The sequence below is a fragment of the Camelus dromedarius genome, chromosome 2 (genome assembly GCF_036321535.1).
Source record: "Camelus dromedarius isolate mCamDro1 chromosome 2, mCamDro1.pat, whole genome shotgun sequence".
In the NCBI taxonomy this organism is placed as follows: domain Eukaryota; kingdom Metazoa; phylum Chordata; class Mammalia; order Artiodactyla; family Camelidae; genus Camelus; species Camelus dromedarius.
Genome location: NC_087437.1, coordinates 66,696,233 through 66,718,405, shown reverse-complemented (window position 1 = coordinate 66,718,405; position 22,173 = coordinate 66,696,233). Strand labels below are relative to the sequence as shown.

At 37.5% G+C, this 22,173-nt stretch overlaps 2 protein-coding genes across 3 annotated transcripts in view; one reads left to right on the top strand and one right to left on the bottom strand.

Moving 5' to 3' along the window:
- Nucleotides 1–2,959: 2,959 nt before the first annotated feature.
- TIMMDC1 (translocase of inner mitochondrial membrane domain containing 1) lies at nucleotides 2,960–22,050 on the top strand. 2 transcript variants are annotated; one of them, XM_031455285.2, is made up of 7 exons: nucleotides 2,960–3,395; nucleotides 5,779–5,944; nucleotides 8,941–9,029; nucleotides 9,453–9,520; nucleotides 16,396–16,474; nucleotides 19,434–19,544; nucleotides 21,687–22,050. In XM_031455285.2, exons 1-7 carry the CDS (start codon nucleotides 3,202–3,204, stop codon nucleotides 21,835–21,837), a joined length of 858 nt encoding a protein of 285 aa, XP_031311145.1. In that variant the 5' UTR covers nucleotides 2,960–3,201; the 3' UTR covers nucleotides 21,838–22,050. The 2 variants fall into 2 exon arrangements, with proteins under 2 accessions (XP_031311145.1, XP_031311163.1); XM_031455303.2 differs by having other exon boundaries at nucleotides 3,218–3,436.
- Nucleotides 10,580–22,173, bottom strand: part of CD80 (CD80 molecule) — a 35,409-nt gene continuing 23,815 nt past the window's right edge. The window contains exon 5 of the mRNA XM_064494940.1: nucleotides 10,580–11,038. Coding sequence (XP_064351010.1) covers nucleotides 10,920–11,038 — 119 coding nt within the window. The 3' untranslated portion in view covers nucleotides 10,580–10,919. The remainder of the gene's footprint in view (nucleotides 11,039–22,173) is intronic.

The window sequence follows — 22,173 nt, the reverse complement described above, 5'->3', positions numbered from 1 at the left end:
TGGGGAGTATAATCTGTGTGATGTTGGCAATGTGCCACCTTGATGTCAGGTTCTCCTAGGTGCCAAGAACAGAAACCACCTCTAGCTGGTTTAAGCAAAAAGAACTTTTTAGAAGAATGTGAGGGCAGCTCAGAGAATCTAAACAAATTTTGTAGCAGCTGGAAGGGTAGAAAGCAGGGCGGCTCCAGGAATCTCAATAAAAGTTTGGACTGTCTCTAGTATGTTGCTGTGAGCAGTTTCAGAGACTGCCGGGCTCTGTCTCACAGCCAAAGATTCCCAAGAGAAAAAAATTTCATGAGTGTCTTTGGGTCAGTTCCAAAGAGGCTAGTTCCCTACCCTTCACCCTTGCACTGGCTGTGGACAAGAACATAGACAGATATCTAAAAACCCATCTTTTCATCCATATAAAGATGTCATCACTTAAGATAACCCTATAGCATCCAGAGGTAAGATGTGGTTGGAGCAGAAGGGTACAAATTACTCATTTAATATTTATCAAATACTTCTTGAGCATCTACTGTACACAAACAGTAGGAGAAAAAAAAACGTTTACAACAGGCTCGCTAGCATGAAAGAGCTCTCTATTTGAGATGATAAAGTAAACAACAATAAGAGAGGCTTCATAGGCAGAGGGTGATTAAGGAGATAGGAGGCCTTAATCAGAAGTACAATTATTTATAAAGACAATGTGAATTTGAAGGTTAGAGGAAGAAGAAATTTATATCTGGTGCAGATGGAAACTTCATGGAGGTGAAAACTGAGTTACACTTTGAGAGATGGGTAAATGAAGTGGTCCTTGGAGCTCTCAAAATTCATTCTACCTACCTGTGGTAACAGTTTATGACATATATAGTATAATAAAGTGTAATAGATGTAGCAAGGGCAGTACCTGATGAACCTAGCAGGGAAAGGGAACCTTCTAACACCTGGGAGAAAATTCATGACGAAGGAAGAAGCTATTGGGTTCTATGAGCAGAACTCAGCAAAAGGTCTGAAGGTAGAATAATGGTGGTTCCAGGCACAGTGTGGTGACTGCACTGAAATTTTTCCCTGATGCCTTTACTTTGGTGGCAAACGCACATCCTAAGGAGGAGTGAGCTGTATGTGAAACAGAGTGGTCCAAGTGAATCACACATCTTTTGGTTTAGTGTTTCTCTGAGCCCCTTCAAAGAAGCAGACCACAGAGGAGGGGAGAGTATTTCCGTTGTGGGAAAAGAAGGTGGCAGGGAGGGTATAGCTCAAGTGGTAGAGGGTATGCTTAGTATGCACAAGGTCCCGGGTTCAATCCCCAGTACCTGTCTGAAAATGAATAATAAATAAATAGCCTAATTACCTCCCTCCCCCTGCCAAAAAAAAAAAAAAAATTAAAGTAAGCCAGGGGAGTCAGAGGATCATTCAACAACCTATGTGCCAGCCACTGTAGGTAATGGAGATACAGAAATGAATAGACATAGTCTCTGACCTCAAAGTTAAGCTACTGAGACACAAAGCAAATAGGAAATCGTGATGCAATGTAGTAACTGCTGTAATGGGAACTGCCATCTAATCCTGTCTCCCAGACACCATCTTCCTGGCACCGTGACTTACTCAGCTCGTCACTCTATCAGTCACTTCTCTGGGCCTTATGTACAGAATTCCAGCTATCAAATTCCAAAACTCTATTTACTGTATCCTACTACTGTTGCAGAAAAAACGTGTTACAGCTCAGTTGTGACAGCAACCTGGATCTGGGGGAGAGACCAAGCAGCACTTGAAGAGTTGGAAAACTCAGGTTTACTACCCCAGTGGGCCCAGAAGAGTTAACACTCCAAGCTCTGGAACCCTGTCTGTAGATTTACACAGGCTTTTATAGGCTGCCAGTTTACACTTTGCAACATCATATGCAAATAAGGTATAACAAAAGTTGACTAATTAGGAACAAGCCTAGAAATGGACCAATCAGGAGGGAAAGAAATAACCAATCAGGAGTGAGGGAAATGGACCAATCAGGAGTAAGAGAAATAACCAATCAAGAGTGAAGGAAATAACCAATCAGAAGTGAACTCAGGGAACCAATAGAATTTTAGGGGTAAGTAAGCCGTTTCAAAGGCAAAAAGTGAGATAGAGCCTCTGGGCCAGGTAACTGGATGGTGCTGGCAGGAGAGTAGTGTCCCTGCCTGAGGATCCTGCCGGTCTGTTTATGGGGCTTCTTGCCTCACTACAGAATGTAACAATTTTGAATTACACCTAGAAAGGAATAAAGGATGGGTAGACATTGGCAAAGAGAATGTGACTATGGTTGCTAGCAAACATTAAATGAAATTACACCAACCAGTCTGAGAATATTTTAAATGCGTGTATTTTGATAGAAACTATCTTGAAGCATGTTTGTAGAGGCTGTTGTGAAGGGAAATTATTGCTGGACTATCAAACAACTGGTAGAATTTCCAGAAGTCCTGCCTTTTGAGAAACTGTATGCATATGGACTGAGGGAAGTAAAGCTCTTATTGTGAGACGCAGAACTGATTTTTCAAAAGTGTTCTGGAAATCTCGGGATAAGTGGCACCAAGACGCATCTGCAATGGCCTCGGTCCGTTCTAGACACGAGAATGGACTTCGCCCAGTCCGGGAGGCTTCGCGTGCTGTGGCAAGGTGGGTTGGGCTTACATTTGCGCAAGTTGCCTTCTCCTTTCCGTTCTCCGCTTGTATTGAATACTGCAGTTTCTAAATCTACAAGAGATTTCTGTTGTTTTAAACACGCTAAGCTACTTCAGCCTACGAACTACCTCTGGCCTGTGGAAACTGCCTGACCCCAGTCGGCCTGACACAGGATGCCCAGGGAAACGGGGCCGGAGGCGGGGCCAGACGGCGGTGACCTTAGCTGCTCGCCGCCAACTCACTTCCGGCGGGCGGGCACCGCTAAGGTTCATCCTGTCCCCTACCGGAAGTTTTTTCGGCTCCGGCTCCGCCCTCGTTCAGCCCCTTGGCCTTTACCCTTGTTGGGGCGGGACTTCCTGTCTCGTGCGTCCAAGGGCTTCTACAGTGACGACCGGCACTGAGGGCAAGTGTGCCTAAGCGGTGTGGCCTCGAACACTACGGCCTAGTGTACGGGAAACCGGCCACTCATTCTTGTAGTTATCCTCTCTCCTCCCACGGCGCCTCCAGGGGGCTTTGGGGCCCTGAGCGCCCAAGTGTGTGTCTGCCAGCAGGTTGGGAGAGGCCATGGAGGCGCGGCCGCCGGCGCCACAGACCTTCATCTACAGGGCGCTGGGTCCTTTCCCTCGGGTCTTTGCTGCTGAAGCCGTGGCTGCCGATTCCAAGGCTGTTGTGGAGGACCAGAAGCTGCCTTCCTATGTCCAAGAGCCCCATACCCCGGAATCTGGATGGGACCGCCTCCGCGAGCTGTTTGTCAAAGAGTAAAAGTGCCTACGGTCTGTGGGGAGGGATTACGAAGGAGGTGACCTGCAACCTGAGTCATCTAAGGCGAAGGACCCCCGGGTGGTGTGATTTATTTTTAAATGGGATTAAGGGTTCTATTATTTGTACTCCCAAGTTTGTATCCTAACATTGCCATTTGGTAGTTTTATGACAGGCCGGTTTTTAGATAGTAAGGGTGAGACTCATTGAAAGTCAGTGCTTTTAGGGATATTTAGAGAATATAGTCTTAGTGTAATTTCCTGATTTTACAGATTAGAAGAATTGGACCAAGGTACTTAGTGACCCAGGAACCCACGTCTGCAGGACTTCATTCCATTGTTCTTTTTCATATTTCATTTGATCCCAGATTTTGATGGTTTATGACCAGTAGCCCTCCTCCCCGCTGTTAAAATGGAAGTTGGAGAGATAACAGAGAGTTGTAAAATGTTTATTCTGCCAATTTTTGAATATATAAAAAAAATAGTAGCAACTGTTGTCTCATCATTTTATGAAAGTAATTAGTTGGATTCACAGGTAAGGGTGTTTCAGAATAAAGGATAAATAGCCCTTTATATTGAATTAACTTTAATGGAAAACTCAGGATAATTTTATCATTTTTTCATTCATCACTTACTGGTGAAGAGGTGGCCCTTTTATTAAGTACTTTACCATATACACACTGTGTTATCAAGTGGTTAAATTAACATTGAAGCTTTATTATGTTGCTGAGATAGTTGGAGCAAGGTAGCTGGTGGAATTGTATTTAATTACTTTATTTAGGTTTCATCATCTTTATTTTAAAGATGAGGCTGCCTGTCTCATTGGACCGTCTAAAATTTACTTGAGGTACTTGTGAACAATCCTATGTAGTATAAAACAGAAAAGGGTTATTTTGATTAGTTTTATAAATCACAGAATGTTGGAGCTGAAAGAAATTTGAAAGATAATTTAATGTAACTTTCATCCTCTCCTGTTATGGGTGAGGAAACCAAGGTTCAGAGCGATTTAATCTGGCTGCAGATCACTTAGCAGTGGATGACAGAACCACAACCACAACCCCATTGTTGTTACTTACAGTCTAGGTCCTTACCACCACTGTGCCCTGTTTCTTCACCATTCGTTAGCTGTTAGGGCCGATCATGTAACTTCTTAGAGCCTCTTGATAAAATGGAGAAAAATGTCACCTATGTCATGGAATTTTTAGAGGATGAAAAAGAGGAAAGCATATGCATTTCCTGGCTTGTTAAATCTTAAGCCTTTACATTTTCTCTTTTCTGAGTTCTACCAGTTTTCATGTAAATGTTGTTTTTGATTATTCATTATAAAAGATAAAATACAAAGTTCAAATTGTATCATTTTTTCCTATTGTTATAGAAATTAGCTTCCTAAGAGATTTTATTTAGGTTTCTCTCTTGTATATCCAAGAACTATAACAACTCAGTGATTTTGATTTCAGAAATGTCGTGGTTGTTATTGGTAATTAGAATCGGATAAACACTTGTACAATGTCTGAAGAAAGCAAATTGGTAATGTAAAAAGTTAACATTTAGTAGTTTACTTACACAGGAGGGCCATTGTTTATAATAACCTAACACTTAACAAACTTAGCTGTTTGTTAGCGCAGTTTCCAGAGGATATCTTGAAAGCTCCAGTACAGGGTCTTGTTTCTTACGATTTTGAGAGTAATAGATTGAGTGAAATGGTACCTTTTCCCTATTTTTTTAGGTTGGTCTCTGCTTCTCATTCAGTGCTCTTTAATTGTATTGTGTAGGCCTATCTGGGCTGACATAAAAATTAAGTATTCAGAAAGGTAACTTTTAGATTTTTTTTTTATATCTAGGAATTCATTCTTGCATACATTGTCCTAAAATCTCATAAGTTTGTGTGATTTCCAAAAGTTATCTAAAAATTCAAAAAGGGAAATACTGATCTCTACATCCAATTCACAAATTCTTTCTGTTTCCAGGGATATAGTAGAGCTGTAATAGTCATCAATTAGAATCACCTTTAAAAAAAAAAACCTTTTTTATTGGAGTATAGTATGCATCTAGAAAAATGTACATAAGTATACTGGTGGATGGCTTCTGTGTATCCAGCCCCAAGAGACTGTTAACAGCATCCTAGCAGCTCCCCCTTGTGTCTCTTCCTTGTTACTACCTTCCCAAGAATAACCACTAGCCTAATTTCTGAGAGCATAGATTAGGTTTGGCTGAGATTTGAGCTACTTGTAATGTAGTTATTTAATTCATCAGAGGATTTAACTGGTTCTGCCCATCATGAAAATTGTGATCCTGTTAGTGTTTGGGATAATTTTGATCTACTGTCTTGGAAGGTGGTATCCATAAACTAATTGCAAACAACACTGTCTTTTTGATGTTTCAGTGAACAGCAGAGAACTTCAAAAGAACTTCAGGATATTTATAGGGCAGCAATTTCAGCAGGTGTCATTGGCTGGGCATATGGGGGGATACCAGCTTTTATTCATGCTAAACAGCGCTACGTTGAGCAGAGCCAAGCAGAAATTTACCACAACCAGCTTGATGCTGTGGTACGTACTGGTATTCTAACAGGGCACACCTCTGTAGCAGTTCACTTTACACTTAATCATCCAGTTAGATGGTAGGGTTGGGAGGGTTTAGGAAACACACTTTTCTTATCATCAGAATAGATCACCACTATGGCCTTACTGTCTGACACATATTTCTAATCCCCTGCTAAATCATCAGGGTTCAGCTATAACTTATTTATCCTATTCACGGAGCCTCCATGTAGTACACTAGCTCAATAATTACCTAAAACAATAATTACCACTTAGAGCTTTACACTTTATAGACTGCCAACCCATTTGTTATATCTTAGATCTGTACATCAGTTTTGTTGAATTAGTGAGGAACTTACAGCTCAGAATTCTTTGTTTTTTGAGGGTTTTGTTTTTTTGTTTTTTTTTTTTTGAAATTGTGTGAGACTTAAAAGTTGCAGAAGTAGTATCAGTGTTCCTTAGTATCCAAGGGGGATTGGTTCCAGGACTCCTGAAAGATACCAAAATCTGCAAATGTTCAAGTTCATTTTATAAAAAGGCACAGTACCATAGCCTTCCTCCCCCCCAACCCCACCCATATCCATGGTTCCATATCCTCAGATTCCAAATTGGAGTATACAAAGGGCCACCCGTACAGAGAATTACTGTATACCTTTCAATCAGATTTCCCAAATGTTAACATTTTACCATATTTGCTTTCTCATTCTCTCTTTGTATACATCATACTATTTTTTTGTGAACCTCCTTGGGAGTAAGTTATAGACCCGATAAGTGCTTCAGCATGTATTTCCTAAAAACAAGGACATTTTCATCTCTAACCACAATAAAATTATGCAGAGCAGGACATTAAACTGATGGGTGACTATTATCTATGGACTTTATGTAAATTTTGCTAGTTGTCCTACTAATACAATTTATTTTAAAAGTAAATAAATCTTAAAAATTTTTTTTTCTTGTCCCAGCACCTAAAACTAGATCAGATGTTGAATTTGTCTGTCATGCCTCTCTAGACATTTTCCTTTAATCTAGAATAATTTTTCGGTTGTTCTTTGTTCTTTGTTTCATGACTTTGATTTTTTTTTCTTTTATTTATTTTTTTTAAGAATATGGACCATTTATTTTGTATAATGTCTCTCAATTTGGATGTTTGATGTTTTCCTGTGATTAGATTTTACTTACATGTTTCCCAGGAATACCCTAGAATTGATGTTGTATTGTCAGTAAGTTAAGGGTAAGAAGCACAAGATAGCTAATTGTTCTTGTACTGCTGATGCTTACTGTAGTCACTTAGTTAAGATGGTCCCTGCCAGATTTATCCTGTAAAATTACTATTTTTTACCTTTGTAGTTAATAAGTATCTAATGAATACTTATTAGATACTTTGAGACTATGGAATCTCCTATTTTTCATCAGATTTCTACCCTCTATTTTTAGCATTCAATGCTAATTCTTGCCTGGAACAGTTATTACTGTGGTGGTTGCCAGATGGCAATTTTCTCTCTTTTTATTTATTTATTTTTAAACATTTTTTTAATTTATTTTTGGGGAGATAATATTTATTCATTTTATTCATTTATTATCATCATTTTTTATTCAACAGAGGTACTGGGGAACGAACCCATGACCTCGTACATGCTCAGCATGTGCTCTACCACTGAGCTATACCCTCCCCCTAGATGGCCATTTTCTAATTCCATCATTCAGTCTACATTTATTGGTTAGTATTCTGCTATAAAGAAGAGCTTTACTTTCCCTCTGTTTATACATTTATCTATTTATAATTTATTCAATGTGGTCTCATGGATTCTTACTTTATTCTGTAGTTTTATAATCCATTATTATCATCATTTATTTTGATACTCAAATTGGTCTGGAATTGGAGTGTTGGAGCCCCTTCAGGCTAGCTCCTATGTCCTTTCGATATGTCCCTATTATTCTTTGAGCACACCTTTACTTTTTGGCACAGCAAGGTGTTCCTGGCTCATATCTTGCTTTTCAAGCACCAGCCTTGGAATAAGCCTATTTCACCAAGGAGTTATGGCTTCTTTTAACATGGTATTTAAAAACCAAGATGTGGTAGTGGGTATGTTCATTGCTACTAGGGTATCATTGCTTCTAGGCCCTAGGCAGGTAGAGTTAGAAAATGTGTATGTGTATGTGTCTGTGTGTGATTTATACACATTAATGCACATATATGTATCTTTTAATATTTACATACCTATTTGTTAAAAGCCATATGTTTGCACTGATACCTTTCAGAGAGGTTTTGACTTGCCCAATATCCAATACATGTAGTAGTTAAGACTACACTTAGGGATTCTATCAGATTCTTTAAAAATCTAGGCTTTACCCTCATGACATTATGACTTGCTTTATGGTGGTCGTGTGAAAATGGGCTGTGGAAGCAGACAACCTAACTTCCAGTTCTGGCTTTATTCCTTATTACCTCAGTGATCTTGGTAAGAAACTTCCTCTCTTTGCTTTAGCTAAACTAAAACACCTGCTTGAAAAAAAATGTTGTAACGATTAAATGAGGTAATATGTTAAAACTTTTACCTAGAAGGTGATCAGTAAGATCAGTAAAGATTTTTTCTTCCTCTCTTCCTTTCCTGCACGTATGTATGACTTAATCCTTACCCTTTACTGTTTACTCAGTTCTTCTTTATTTTGTATTTTTCTTTTCCCCACAATTACTTGAAAAAAAGTATGTCTAATACTGATTTTATGTCTGTTGTGGTGTTTGTTAGAGAGTCTCAGTTGATAATTGATGGATCACTTGGTTGACATAGGCATTTGTTAGTTCCTTTTCCACCTCCTGATCGGATGCACATGGTACTTCTGCTTAAGTCTCAGTACTCAAAGAATGATATGTCTAGAGATTTTCTTTTGTTTCTGTCTGTTTAGGTGTCCCTACCTAATCCATAGCTGACGTTCCTCTGCCACAGTTTTAGAATAAGAAAATATCAAGGTGTCTCAGGACCTCATCGCGTTTTTATTCACTTTAGCAATCTGCACATCGTGCTGCCACGCGAGGCTTCATCCGGTATGGCTGGCGCTGGAGTTGGAGGACTACCGTGTTTGTGACTATATTCAAGTAAGTTCTCTGAATTGTGACAGACAGTCTTGGATATTCTTTTAGAAGCACATCTTTTGAGCAAGTGAAATTATGAAAACCGAATGCCCATATGAAATTGGTTCATAATACTTTTTTCTCAAGAACTGTTATCTATTTGTGTAAAAGATTGGTCCAGTTGTAGTTTTGCATCCATGGATGGAGGTTTACCAACTAGTATTAAAATGGATACAGGGTTGCTAAGTAAGGGGAATTCTGCTGAACTCTTCTTTACATTCTGTTGCTAATTGGCATATTACAGTAACCTGAACGAAAGGAGCCTAGACCAGCACCAGGGATTGACATAATAGGCTCTTCTAAACTAATAATAAGTAGCACTTTAGTGAAAGAGTCAAGAAGGTAAATGAAATATGCTTTAAATTTTATGTTTTCCTCCTCTTTTAGTACAGTGAACACGGGTCTAAATGTGTACCGAAATAAAAATGCTCTAAGCCATTATGTTATTGCAGGAGGTAAGACATTTTTGCTCTTATTTACATTTTTCAATCTCAAATGTGGTTTCAGTAATACATAAAGACTTAGAAGTCATGGCTACTGAATTCTTTAGTTGGCTTGTCCTCACATCTCATTCAACAGTCATGCAAAATTTAACATTCATGCAAAACGTATGGAGAGTATTGTGCTTGGTCCTGGGTATATTTGGTGGACAAAACAGAAAAGCTATCCAAACCAAACTCTTGTCTTTGTACCCTAACTTGCACATTTGCTCCTGCTATATGTTCTCTATAATCTGCCCTGTTAAATTCCAAAACTGGAAATCAAGTAGTTATGTGGTTCAGCCCTTTATTTCCCCTTTCCAAACTTCTGCTTCTGTTAATTTTATTCCTTAAATATATATGGACTCTCTCACCTCCTCTTTGTTTCCACTGCTGCTGTCAGGTCTTCCCTGTTCCTAATCTTGGTTTGCTTCATCACTACTGTTACCTTACTTTTTTGAAATACGAACAAGATTATAACATTTTTCTGCTTCAGATTCTTCCACAGTTTTCCATTACTATAATGTCAGTTTTTGGCCTGACCTCATGCACCATTCTTTCCCAAGCCTTATGAATCTACTTGTGTTTCTCAAACCCAGCGTATTCTTGCTTTACACGTGTTGGTCTCTTCTTGAACCCACCTTCCTGCTCCCACAACTAATTTTGTTCAGATCCTTATTTAACCTGTCTTTCAAGGTTCACTTCAATCTGTCCGGCTCAGCTTCCCTAAAGAGTTCTCCTAGCCCCTATTTCCCTATCTTAGGTCCCTTTCCCCTGTGTTCTCATTATTTACTATAAATAGTATTATCAGCGCACTTATCACAGTATATTGTAGTTGTTTACTTGTTTTGCTTCCCTGCTAGACAACTTACTTGAATTCAGAGAAAGTGTTTGCCTTTATTTCACAATTGTTTGATTCATAGCAGGATAGAATAAAGGTTTCTTGATTGAATATAAATAATAGTAAAATAAGAATAGAAAAATATATCTGATAGAATATGTATTTTATCTCAAACCAGCAACGAACATTAAAATTAATGGTGTAACATTAAAGTAAGTTATCCTGAAGTCAGAATCAGGTAAGGATGTCTCTCCCCTCACCATTATTATTTGACACTGGTCTGGACCAATGTATTTTTTGACATCTAGAAGTATTTTTGACATCTAGAATGCCTTTGTAAGTACCTTGGCAAATCCTCTCCCCCCAAAATAACAATAAAACTGGAAAAAATTATCAAAAACAACCATTTAAAAATTCTGGAAATTGACCAAGGACACATAACAAATTAAGAAGCGTTTATTCAAGAATTTCTACTGCATCTCTGTAAGAACAATGGGAGTCTGTAGTGTTTCAGCCTGAGACTGCTCACCACTCCTAGCCCCCAGCTCCATGATGTAGAAGTTCCGCAGGGGGAGGGCAGGTTGAGAGGATCAACAGTTCTGCTGTTTGAGGTGGCTGATTTGATTTGGAGCGGAGCACGTAAAATTCCATACCTAGGATCAACAGTTAGGGAAGGACAGTATCACACAGCTAACCTGAGGTTTTGATATTGTCTGGGGAAGCAATAGACTTGCAGATGAGGCAAAGTGTTAATAGAGATTCCAGGGAATAAGAAAGCCAAAGAAGGCTTTAGTAAGATCCTGCTAATCCCCCTGGAAAGTTACCCATATGTGTAAGCACACTCAGGAGAGACTGGTGAGGGCCCTAGCAAGCTACTTATCTTTGGTTAATTGTGAGGCCTCATGAACACAGAAAGTAAAAGCTGGAAAGGATTTATAAACTGCTTAAAGCTTGAGTGCATTCTTCAAGCCACAGACAGATCCACTAAGAGAGGGTAGCAGCCTTCTGGCTTAATACAACCTTTGACAAATCATTAGCTGACTACTAAGCAGTGTGACTCCTAGGATGCCAAACATAAAAATAAAAACTGAGCAGAAGTAATAGTGGCTGCACTCTGGCAAATCATTACATAAACAGAACCACAGCCATGCCCCTGGGTAGGGCGATGTTCCAACTTGGGTTGTTATAATTTAATACCTAAAAGTCCCAGTTTTCAAAAATATCACATGACATGCAAAAACAGGGAATTTTTTTAAAAGCAGTTATTGGGTATGTCTGTATCAAGGGCTATCTATTGGATATAACAGAAGACTTCAAGCTATTTTAAAAGAATAAAATCAGTGTGATGACTATTATATAGAAAATATCAATGAAGACGGAAATTATTTTTAAAAGAATCAAATGAAAATTACGGAGTTAAATACAATAATGGAAATTTAAAATTCATTAGAGAAGAGGCACTCAACAGCTGATTTGAGATAGCATAAGAGAATTGGTGAACTTGAAGATAGATCAATGTAGATTATCTTTTACAAAGGACAGAATTTTTAAAAATGAAGACAAGTGAACAGAGCCTCAGAGATCTGTGGGACACAGTCAAGAATATTAACACGTGTGATGAAGAGGGAAGAAAAAGTATTTTAAGAAATTATGGCCGCAAACTTCCCAAATTTGATGAAAAACATTAATCTACATACCCAAGAATCTCAACAAACTCCAAGAAGAATAAACATGAAGAGATTCACACCTAGACATATAATAGTTACACTGTTGAAAGGTAGAGAAGAATCATGAAAGCAGCAAGACAAAAACAACTTACACAGAAATGCCCAGTAAGATTCACAGCTGACTTCTTAACAGAATGGTAGAAGACAGAAGGCGGTAGAATGACAAAGTGCTGAAAAGAATAAGCTATCAACCAGTAATTCTGTATCTAGCAAACCATCCTACAAAATTGAAGGCAAAAATAAAGACATTGGCAGATGATGAAAGAGGCTTTGTTGCCAACAGACTTGCTTTCCAAAAACACTGAAGTTCTTCAGCCTGAAAAGTTATATCAGATAGTAACTTGAGTCTACATGAAGAGTTTTGATGAAGATGATTATATAATTATTGAAGGCGGTATAAATACATATTTTCTTAACATCTGAAAGATATTTACATAAAATAATAATGCAATTGAAGTGTTGGCCATGTACTATTTAAAGCTATATATTACATTAATAGCACAAAAGAGAGGGAAGGAATGGGCTTCTGTTGGAGCAATGAAGTGACATCAAATAGTAACTTGGCTCCACAGGAAGACATGAAAAGTACTAGAAATGGTAAATACATAGGTTAATATAAAAGACTTTGTAAATCTGTTGTTTCCCCTTTTCTTAGTTGTTTTTCCCCTTAACATCTTTAAAATTTATATGGTTGTGTAAAGTAATAATATTCTACTGTTGTTTTTAAATGTATATGCATAACAAATGGCAATAATAGCACAAAAATGGGAGAGGAGTTGAGCTGTATTAGAACCATGTTTCTACATTTAACTGGAATTAAATTAGTACTGATCTGAAGTAGACTGTTGTAAGGTATATCGTATAATCCCTAAAGCACATAATAAGAAAGTAACTTTTGAAAGTAGTAACAAGGTCAAAAGGGAATTGGAGAAGATGTAGAAAACAAATAGCAAAATGGCAGATCTAAATCTAACTATATCAGTAATAGCATTAAAATATGAATGGATTAAGCATTCCAATCAATAGAGATTGTCCAACTGAATTTTAAAAAGGATCCAACTATGCTGTCTGCAAGAGACATATTTTAGGTTTGAAGAACCAAAAAAGTTGACAGTAAAAATATCAAAAAAGATACACTATGCAAACGGTGAGAAAGAGCTTGAGTGACTATACTAGTATCAGACAAAATAGACTTTAAGACAAAAGTGCTAGAGATGAAGGACTTTTTATAATGTTAAGAGGGAAAATCCACCAAGAAGATATAACATATGTAAACATATTTATCTAACAGCTCCAAAATACAGGAAGCACACACTTTGAAGAGAGGAGAAATAGACAACTCAATCACAGTGGTTTAATATTCCACTTTTAATAATGGGTAAAACAACTAGAGGGAGAATCAACAAGCATATAGAAGATGTGAACAACACTATCACCCTATGTGATGTAATAGCATCTCTAGAACACTCCACCTAGCAACAGCAGAATTCTCATTCTTTTCAAGTGCACAGGGGACACTTTCTAAGCTCGAGCATATGCAAGGCTATAAAACAAGTCTCAATACACTTAAAAGGATTGAAATCACACGAAGTATGACCTCTGACATCAATGGAATTTTTTTTTAATTGGGAAATCCACAAGTATTTGAAAATTAAACAATGCATTCATAAATAACCCATAAACCAAAGAGGAAATCACAAGGTAAATTTGAAGTATTTTGAACTGAATGAAAATGAAAGCACATTATATTAAAATTTATGAGATGCAGTCAAATTAAAAGAAAGGCCTCAAATGAATAAGCTCTCACTTTAAAAACTGGAAAATGAAGAGCAAAAAATAAACCTAAAATAAGCAGACAGAAGGAAGTTAATAGAATTAGAATGACAGTCAATGAAATCAAAAGAAAAACAGTAGGGAGTATCTATGAAACCAAAAGTTCTTTGAAAAGAGCAACAAAACAGACAATCCTTTAGCAAGACTGGACAAGGAAGGAAAAAAAAGACACAAATCACCAAAATTTACAAAAGAAGAAGTAGAAAATCTGGATAGCCCTGTAACAAATTAATAAACTCAATACTTAGTTTAAAATCTTTTCACAAAGAAAAGCCCAGGACCAGATGGCTTCCCTGGCTATTTAGGAAGTCTTTCACAAACTCTTCCAGAAAATAGAGGAAGAGGGAACACTCCCCAGCTCCTTCTATTAGACTAGTATTATCCTGATACCAAAGCCAGACAAAGATAGCAAAAAAAAACTACAGATCAATGCCCCTCAAAAGCATATACACAAAAAGCCTTAACAAAATGTTAGTAAAACAAAATCCAGCAACAAATAAGGATTATACACCATGACCAAGTGGAACTTCTTTAAAGAATTCAAAGTGCATTTGACAAGATGCGTTTGACAAGAAATCCAAAGTTCATGATAAAAACTCTCCACAGACTAGGATTAAAAGAGATCTTTAACCTGATAAAGATCATCTGTGACGAACAGCTAACACCATATTTAATGGTGGAAGACTGATTTTTCCTTATTAAGATTGAGAACAAGACATATAGGTGAATACACTTGTGTCCATTATACTGGAGACTTTAGGCAGTGCATTCAGGCAAGAAAAATAAAAAAAATCCAGATTAAAAAAGAAGTAAACTGTCTTTGTTCACAGATAGTATGATCCTGTGTAATAATCTGACTCCATTTTTGATGTGTGGCCTCTGGCAGCTTCTAAACCCCACTACTCACCCTCCTCCCCCTTTTTAATTGACTGTTTTTTAAAGCAGTTTTAGATTCACAGCAAAATTGAGCAGAAGATACAAAGAATTGACGTATACTTCTTCCCCCCTACATACACAGTCTCTCTCACTGTTAATATGCCGCACCAGAGTGGTATGTGTATTACAATTGAAGAACCTGTATTGATACATCATCACCCAAAGTCCATAGTTTACTTTAGGGTTCACACGTTGTTTTACATTCTGTGGGTTTGGGCAAGTGCATGATGACATGTATCCACCATTATGGTATCACAAAAAGTGTTTTCCCTGCCCTAAAAAATCTGCTCTGCCTACTGATCTCCATCTCCCACCCTCAGCCCCTGCAACCGTTGATCTTTTTATTATCTCCATAGTTTTGTTTTTTCCAGAATGTTATATAGTTGGAATCATACAGTATGTAGCTTTTTCAGATTGGCGGCTTTTACTTAATAATATGCATTTAAGTTTCCTCCATGTCTTTTCATGATTTGATAGCTCATTTCTGTTTAGCACTGAATAATCTATTGCCTGGATGTACAACAATTTATTTACCCATTACCTATTGAAGGACATTTTGGTTGCTTCCAAGTTTTGACAGTTATGAGCACAACTGCTATAAACATCTGTGTTCAGGTTTTTGTGTGTACGTAAGTTTTCAACTCTTTTGTGTCATTGCTGGATGGTGCAGTAAGACTATGTTTAGTTTTATAAGAAACCACCAGTCTTCTAAAGTAGAGACACCATTTTGCATTCTCACCTGGAAGGAATGCAAGTTTTTGTTGCTCTATATCCTCACCAGCATTTGGTGGGGTTGTCAGTGTTCCAGATTTTGGCTAATAGGTTTTTAGAAATATTTGGTTTGGAAGAGAAGACTGAAATGAATCTGTAGTACTTAAATAAGGAATAAACCTCAAATGTTAATTTTTAAAAATGTTACCACCTGGAATGGCATTAGTTGTGTTGTACATGTTGAAAGAGGAAAACGAATGGACATCTTGAGTGTTCAATCTTAGTGAGAAGGAAAGTCGGCCTGTGCCCCGGCCACCAGATGGCGTTGTAGGCCAACTGCCCACTCAACAGGCCTGCTCCAGAGGTGTAGGGTAGCTGTACAGACAGGGGAAGGCTGGGGGAAGGCATAAACTGCAGGGGCTGGTGAAGGTGTTATTTATTTGGGGAACGCTTTCCTTAGAGAAGGAAGAAATGGAAGAGGTGAAAGTGAAGAAATAATAGACTTTTAAGGTGAGGTTGGCAAAAATGAAGCAGAATAACAAGAGGTTAGGTCCGTGGAACAGATTGAGCAATTCAGTTTGTAAAAGGACCATTTCTTCCTTTGAACCTGCAGAGTGGATAAGAAGCTGGCTGTAACTGTACTTTAGATTCAGGAAATGCTAGGTTGTGGTGGTATATTTATGTTGGGTTCAGAAAGCTTATTTAGAGGTTTATGCCCTTTTTATAGAGGGGATATTTTTAAATGGAACTCTAGTGTTAAAAGATGATTTAATATTGCATTTTGTTTGTTTCTTTTAAAATAGCTGTCACAGGAAGTCTTTTTAGAATAAACTTAGGCCTGCATGGCCTGGTAGCTGGTGGTGTAATTGGAGCCTTGTTAGGGTAAGTGTTAACGTGGTTTGATTCTAAATTAACATAACTTTTATTCATGCCTTGCCTGTTAAAAATCTCATCATTTCTAAAGAACAAATTTAATCCTTAGGGCCTATAAAAGGTCTCTAGTCTTGTATTGGCAGTAGCTTTGACTATCTAATTCTGATTCTACCCTAATTGTTGACTTGGAGTTTTCACCAGGTAAAAACTGTTTAAATATCACTAACACCTGAAACTATTTGAGGTTTGAACAAAGATATTATAAGGGGCAGGAAAAAAAAATAAGAAACAGTTAAAGAGCACGTTCTGTAAGAATTTTTCAGTTAGGTTTTATTTGTTTAGTTTAATAAACTTTAAGAATTTTCTTCTCCAATTTTTACTTTGAAAAATTTCAAACCTGTAGAAAAGTTGAATTAGTACCCTTCACTTAGATTCACCAATTGTTAACATTTTTCCATATTTGTTTTCTCTCTCTGTATATGTGTGGGATGTGTGTAGATTTCTTTTTCTTCTTTTTTTTTTCCAAACCATTTGAGACCTCATAATTCTTCAGCTCTAAATACATCAGCATATATCTCCCAGGATGAAGAACATTCTCCAATGATATCACAGAACAGTTATCATAATAAATAATTTGGCATTGATTCAGTACTATCTAAGATAGGGTCCAAATTCAAAATTCCTCAGTTATAATAATACATATATAATTTTTAAAAATCCAAGATCTAATTGTTTCTTGCATTTTGTCATCATGTCTCTTTAGATTCCCTTAAGTTAGAATGGTTCCACTGCCTTTATTCCCCCAAGAATATTTCTCAATTTTACTTGATTATCCCTTCATGATTAGATTTAGGTCGAATATTTTCATGAGGAACACAACAGAGGTGAAGTTGTATCCTTCTCATTGTATCACATCAAGAGACATATTATGTCACCCATTGTAAGTGATGCTAACCTGGTGTATCAGTTTTCCGTTGCTGTATAACCACAAATTCAGCAGCTCGAAACACCACCCACTTATATCACTTTTCTGTAGGTCAGAAGTCTGGGTAGGCTCAGATGGGTTCTCTGCTCAGGATTTCACAAGACCAAAATCAAAGTGTTGGCCACGCAGGCTCTTAAACTGGTGGCTCTGCAGGAAGAATTTGTTTTTATAAAGTTCAACTTGTTGACAGAAACCTTGTGGCTGTAGGTCTGAAGTCCTCATTTCCTGGCTTGCTGTCAGCCAGGCACCACCCTGTTCCTAGACGCATCCACATTCCTTCCCACAGTGCCCGCTTCGTGTTCAAACCAGCAACCAGCATGTTGAATCCCTCTCATACTTTTAATCTCTCTGACTTCTATTCTGCCACCAGCTGGAGAAAACTGCTTTTAAAGGGTTCACCCAGATAATCTCCTTTTTGATTGGCTCAGATTCAACTGATCAGTAACCTTAATTCCATCTGTAAAATTCGTTTTGCTGTGTAACATAATATAATCACAGGCATAATACTGTATTCATAGTTGAGAAATTAGGACAGGAAATTTCAGGGGACCATTTTAGAATTCTGCCTACCATGTTTGGTATCTACTAAATTTCTCCACTGCAATATCTTTTTCCCATTGTGGTTAATAAGCAATCTGTGGGGTAAGACTGTGTGAACAGCCCACTGTCTGGCTATCTTTCTTCTAGTGGTTTTAATGACCCATTGATGATCCCTGTTGGAATCAGTTATTATAAAGGTGGTTGTAAAACATCCCTTTTTATATCCCCTTTTGGGGAGGAAACAGTAAAGCTTTATGGATTTTTTTAAATTAAAAATTGTTTTGAAATTCAGCATGTTACAACCTATTGCTGACCTTATTTTTGTTGTGTTGTTAATATACTAGCTTGGTTTGAAGGGAAAAATTATTGAATTAGCCACAAAATAATTTTTTTATTGTGGTTAAAAAAAGCATAACATAAAAATTACCATCTTAACCACTTTTAAGTGTACAGTTCAGTAGTGTTAACTATATTCACGTTGTGCAACAGATCTCTAGAACTTTTTCATCTTGCAAAACTGAAACTGTCCCCATTAAACACTAATTCTCCCTTCCCCCACCACACATCCTTTGGCAGCCACCTTTCTACTTTCTGTTTCTGTGATTTTGACTACTATGTACTTCATATGAATGGACTCATACAATATTTATCCCTTTATAACTGGTCTGTTTCCTTAGCATACTGCCCTTGAGGTTCATCCACATTGTAGCATGTGACAGGGTGTCCCTTTTTAGGGCTGCATAATAGTCCACTGTATATACCACATTTCCTTTATGCATTCATCATTGATGAATGTTTCTACCTAGCAAAAACAGTTTTAAAAATGTGGTTACAACTTAATTTATATCAGAGTCAAAAACTCCTTCTCTTTGAAAACACGAACCAAACCCTCTTTATTACTGTCCTGATTGTTATCTAAATCAGTTTTTCGGTGAGCATTCGGGGTTGAGGTTAGTTGTGCCAGACTCTTGAATTTTAGGATGTTTTGGCAGCTCCACGCCTAAAAGCCAGTACCATCCTTCCCACAACCAAAAATGCCTTCCACATTTTTTGCCCCTTAAGGGGATCTGATCATCATTCCTGATATTAATTTCACTTCTAAGAAACCTTCAGTATAAAGCTGCTTATTGGAACTTGTCTTAAATATATTTTTCCCACTTTATTTATCATTCGTGATGAAAAACAGCCAGTTTATAGACCTTTTGTTTTTATACCAGTTAATTTTAGGAAGTTGCGATGATTGTTTTTTCTTTTATTCAGACCAGGAAGGAAATTACCTTAATATTTTTTATTTGACCAGGACACTTTAATTGTCAGATGTTCCTGTACATGTCAGTGAGCAGGTGGCTCAGTTGGTGTTGCTTGTGCCTTAGCAGAAACACTCAACGTGTTGCATGGTCTAATGGCTCTTTCTCCTAAGCATTCCCTCCGCCTCCCCCTCAGCACTCCTATAGGAAGCCTGTTGATGGCACTTCAGAAGTACTGTGGTGAGACAGTTCAGGAGAGAAGACAGAAGGATCGAAAAGCACTCCAGGAGCTGAAACTGGAAGAGCGGTAAGGAGCACACATTAGGATCAGGGTTTCTGACTTCCCTATCTGCAGGCTATGGTGCTCTCTGAAACTAAGGACTGTAAATTGCCACTCAATTCAAAGAAGAGTTTCTTTTTACCTTCAGCTTGTACCCACCCTGGTCTTTTAATCTTTTTAATTAAGGAGAATGGAACAATGAAAGACACTGAGAATCTTTCCTTAGATACATTTCTTTTAAAAGTTAAAATGTTGTAAATCTCATTTAGTTGCCTATTTTTTCTTTTCCTATGTTCTCGGTTGCATAGGAAATAAATTTCCTTTACTTGCCTTTATTTAAAGATGATCTCCTTGTTTACACACACATCTATGAACACTACAGAGCATGTAAGGCCTCCACATTCAAAGATTCTACTTCTTGATGTGGATGCACAGGAATTCAGCAGATACAGTGGCTGTTCATGGACTGGATGCCACTGAGAAGGATGTAAACTGTCACCTGTTCATCTAGTCACTCTCTGAGGTCCAGTGATAGCGGACTTCGTGCTACTTCTTTGTAAGAGCATCATAATAGGCTGTCATCTAGTGCTTTGGTACAAATGATTCTCATAGTTCTGCTTTCTGGCCGCTAAGATGACATCTGCTGCTACTGCTGCTTTGATAGTTGAATAGATAAGTGGTCTTCTTTTTCCCATGTTTTTACTTGAAACTTCCGTTTGTGCTAAACACATACATACACACATACACGAAAATTCTTAGTATCTGAATATCTCTTGTCCAAGGACTTAGGTGCTATAGGAGAAAGAGCATTGATTTTGGAGCCAATGAAACCTTGAAAACAAAGCTTACATCCCAGCTAGACTATTAATTAATTTTATAACCTTAGATGTTTTCCTTAACTTTAAGCCCTCAGCTGTTCAAAAGGCAGAATCACACCACAATATTCAACATATGTTTGTTTCACACCTTCCTCTTCTCCATAGTAAGAGAGTGAGTGAGATATGCAGCTGTCTAGGTTCTAGGATAAAGCACTTGAAATTCTGAATGCCAGCATAAAATTTGATATTATGGAGAATTAAAAGCCTGAAAGCATTAGCTTATTTCTAATTCTTTAGGTGTCATAAGACTTCTTTTTTAAAAAGGAAGCTTTGAGAAAGGAATTGGAAAGGTGTAAGGAAAGTATATTGGTTATTTGAATCTGATATAGGAAGTTATAGAAAATTGACATTTGGAAAAATATGAACAAATAATAATTGTATTCCAATCAGGAAAAAGAAAACCAAAAAAAAAAAAAAAAACTAGAGAAGTCACTTAACTAGCAATGGAAAGCCTCAAGAATGGGTAAAAACAATAACTTGAACTATAGAAATGGAAGAATATTTTGGCAGAAGAAAATAGTGTCAAAAGTATATAGGTTATTTAAATTTATGTGGAATTCTGAGGAGAGTTAGTAAATAAAGAACTTTTTATATGTCTGCTTCTTTGCTTGAAAATAACTACAGTATAGAGAAATCAAAATGAGAATCTAAAAAGTTGCCTTAGTGAGGAGAAAATATAGAACACTGACTGTAGAGATATGGAAAAAGAAATGGTCAAATCTGGCTCTGAAGAGTTGAGAAGAAAGTCATAGGTGACCCTGATAACCACTTAAAGAAAGAAAGACAATAATACTTGACTTGGAAAAAGAACTGATTTGGAAATTGATTTTAACTCCTAGTAAACATACATCTGTAGTGTTGTCCTATCTGACTTCTGTACCGAGATTTTCAATGTTACAACCTTTGTGCATGTCCTACAAAGTCTGTCAACAGAGTTTAACAGAGTGGTGGGGGATTTCCCTGGGCCCTGGGGCCTGAGGACAAAAGGACAGTCTTGTTTCAAGGCTCACACCTTAGTTCAGGGTGTCATCTCAGAGAGCTCTGGAATATCTTCAGGATCAGGGCTGCTGCCCCAGCAATGTCCATTTTGGTAATGTAAGAATCTTAGTTGGCTTGTGAGTGGAATAGATTGGGAGAGAGAAGAAAGTCATTGTATTTAAAGTGTAAGGAGCAGTGTTTGCTAATAAGTTGTAGGAGAGAATGAGATAAATACTATCTTAAAAAATAAACTCTCTAAGAACTAAAGAAATGGAGCAGTACTTGATACATACTTTTCATTCTTTGATTACAGGAAAGCCAGAATACAATTTACTGAGCTCCTCCCTGAAGAAATTGAAAGTAGTTTACAGAAAAATCAACCCAAGGATGATGCTAAGAAAATTGAAGCACTGCTAAATCTTCCTCGAAACCCTTCTTCGACAAATAAGCAAGACAAGGACTAAAAATGCTCTGGAGTTAAAACTCATTGGAGAGTTGAAGGGAGCTATGTTGCCATGTCCTTTGAATACCAGCTGGTCGGGCTGCTGACAGATGTAAGCACTGGCATCTGGAGTGGCAATGCCGTGCTTTTACCTTTTTCTTTTTAACCAAGAGTTGGACTATTATACTCTTGCTTTACTCTTCCTTAACTTTAAATACATATTTATATCTATATATTTGACATTGTATTGATTGATCAGTATAGATCTCCTTTCCCTGAGTGTTTCAACAGTAAATTTAAAATCTCCCAGAAGATCACAGTTGAATTCTACGGTTGTAAATTTATTCCTGTAGTCCTC